Below are 1,607 nucleotides of genomic sequence, written 5' to 3' on the forward strand. Positions count from 1 at the left end.
TAACATTTCCTTCTCTTTTCTTAAGAGTCTGGAAATATTTCATCTCCCTAAGTACAGTGTTTGTGGTTCCACTATCTACAAGACATCTATAGTAAAATAAGAATGCAATTAAAAACTCTTATTGAACATATAGAAATACATACACAACTTAAATGTATTACAATACCAACATATGAGTATGGCATTACAATACATATGAGTTCACAATACTCCCATCACTAACAAGTTTCTACAAATCAAGTCACATAGAGTTTGCACAACTTAATTTATTACAACACTTGAATTGCTAACACAATAATTAGATAGATATCAACTATGGATCGAGATTTTTAAGCGAAATCTCCAAACATGTCATTTGAAGCAAACTCCACAACCATGTCATCCGTTCCTGGAAGATTCTCAACTTGGTGAGCATCGTTATTCTTTGGTTCCTCAAGAGCCTTGCTTGAACAACCCACTTCCTTTGTAGCCTCAGAAGCAAGATAGAAATGCGCTTCATATCTTGGTTCTCCCGCTTTGCTTTGCTTTGCTTCCTTTAAGGACTTTTGGTAAAGTGCAACCAAGTGCTTAGGAGTACGGCAATCCTTAGCAAAGTGCGAGTAGGTCCCACACCTATGACATTTATTGTCATTCTTGGACTTAGTCTCACCCTTTTGCTTGTTATTAGCATTTGGCTTTTGCTTTTTGTTGAATTTGCGCTTATCAGGCTTGTTCTTAGGACCACCAGAAGTAGATCCCTTGAACTTTTTATTCTTAACATTATTCTGAACATTATGCACCTCTTGAAGAGGTGCTGCTCCAACTGGGCGCTTATGGTGATTCTTCATAAGAAGCTCATCATGTTTCTCAGCCTGAGTTAACGTATGAATAAGTTGAGATTAAATAGTGTAGTTATTAGCCTGATATTGCTGCTGTAAGACTCGGTCAGTGGGAAGCACGGTAGATAGAGTCTTCTCTATCTTATCAGCATCCGTTGGCTCTTTCTCACATAATTTTAACTTTGAGCAAATGTTATGAACAACATGATTATAATCAGCAACGGACTTAAAGTCCTTCAAGTGCAAATGGTTCCACTCATGACTAGCCTCAGGCCATATGAGTTCCTTTTGTTGTTCACCAGGCTCCTTAAGAGAAAGCCACAATGCACGAGGATTCTCTTCCATAAGGTACTCTGGTTTGAGATCCTTATGAATATAGAACCTTAATAACATTAAAGCCCCATACTTCTTTTGATCATCTAGCACTACCCTATCAACGGGTTCATTTATGTGTGCCAAAAGTCCACGGGATGCAAAGTTAATTTTGATATCCGATGCCCAAGTAGGGTAATTGTGACCATCTAAGGCAAGTTCATTGAACTCCTTAGCCATGGCCATAGCCTACAAAGTACGACCATTTGATTTAATAAACTTACTCATGGTAAATTATAATCATAATGGTAAATAAATGTTGTAATGAAATGCAAATTAATTTAAATGACATAGCTCATCATGGTTTAAGACAATCATAGGTAGACAAATAATCTTGTAAACCTCCAATATAACTCTCATTAATTGTGTATACATGGTTAGATAATCTCAAATGTCACAAGACATAGAGTAGATCTT

General features: G+C 36.7%; 1 protein-coding gene across 1 annotated transcript; it reads right to left on the minus strand.

The window, feature by feature from the left end:
• Nucleotides 1-329: 329 nt before the first annotated feature.
• On the minus strand, nt 330-1,370 carry LOC136544154 (uncharacterized). Its single transcript, XM_066536409.1, has 2 exons — nt 939-1,370; nt 330-851 (listed from the first exon to the last, which is right to left on the minus strand). The coding sequence occupies exons 1-2, from the start codon at nt 1,368-1,370 to the stop codon at nt 330-332; spliced, it is 954 nt and encodes a 317-aa protein (XP_066392506.1).
• Nucleotides 1,371-1,607: the final 237 nt, after the last annotated feature.

The sequence above is a fragment of the Miscanthus floridulus genome, chromosome 3, assembly GCF_019320115.1.
Source record: "Miscanthus floridulus cultivar M001 chromosome 3, ASM1932011v1, whole genome shotgun sequence".
In the NCBI taxonomy this organism is placed as follows: Eukaryota; Viridiplantae; Streptophyta; class Magnoliopsida; order Poales; family Poaceae; genus Miscanthus; species Miscanthus floridulus.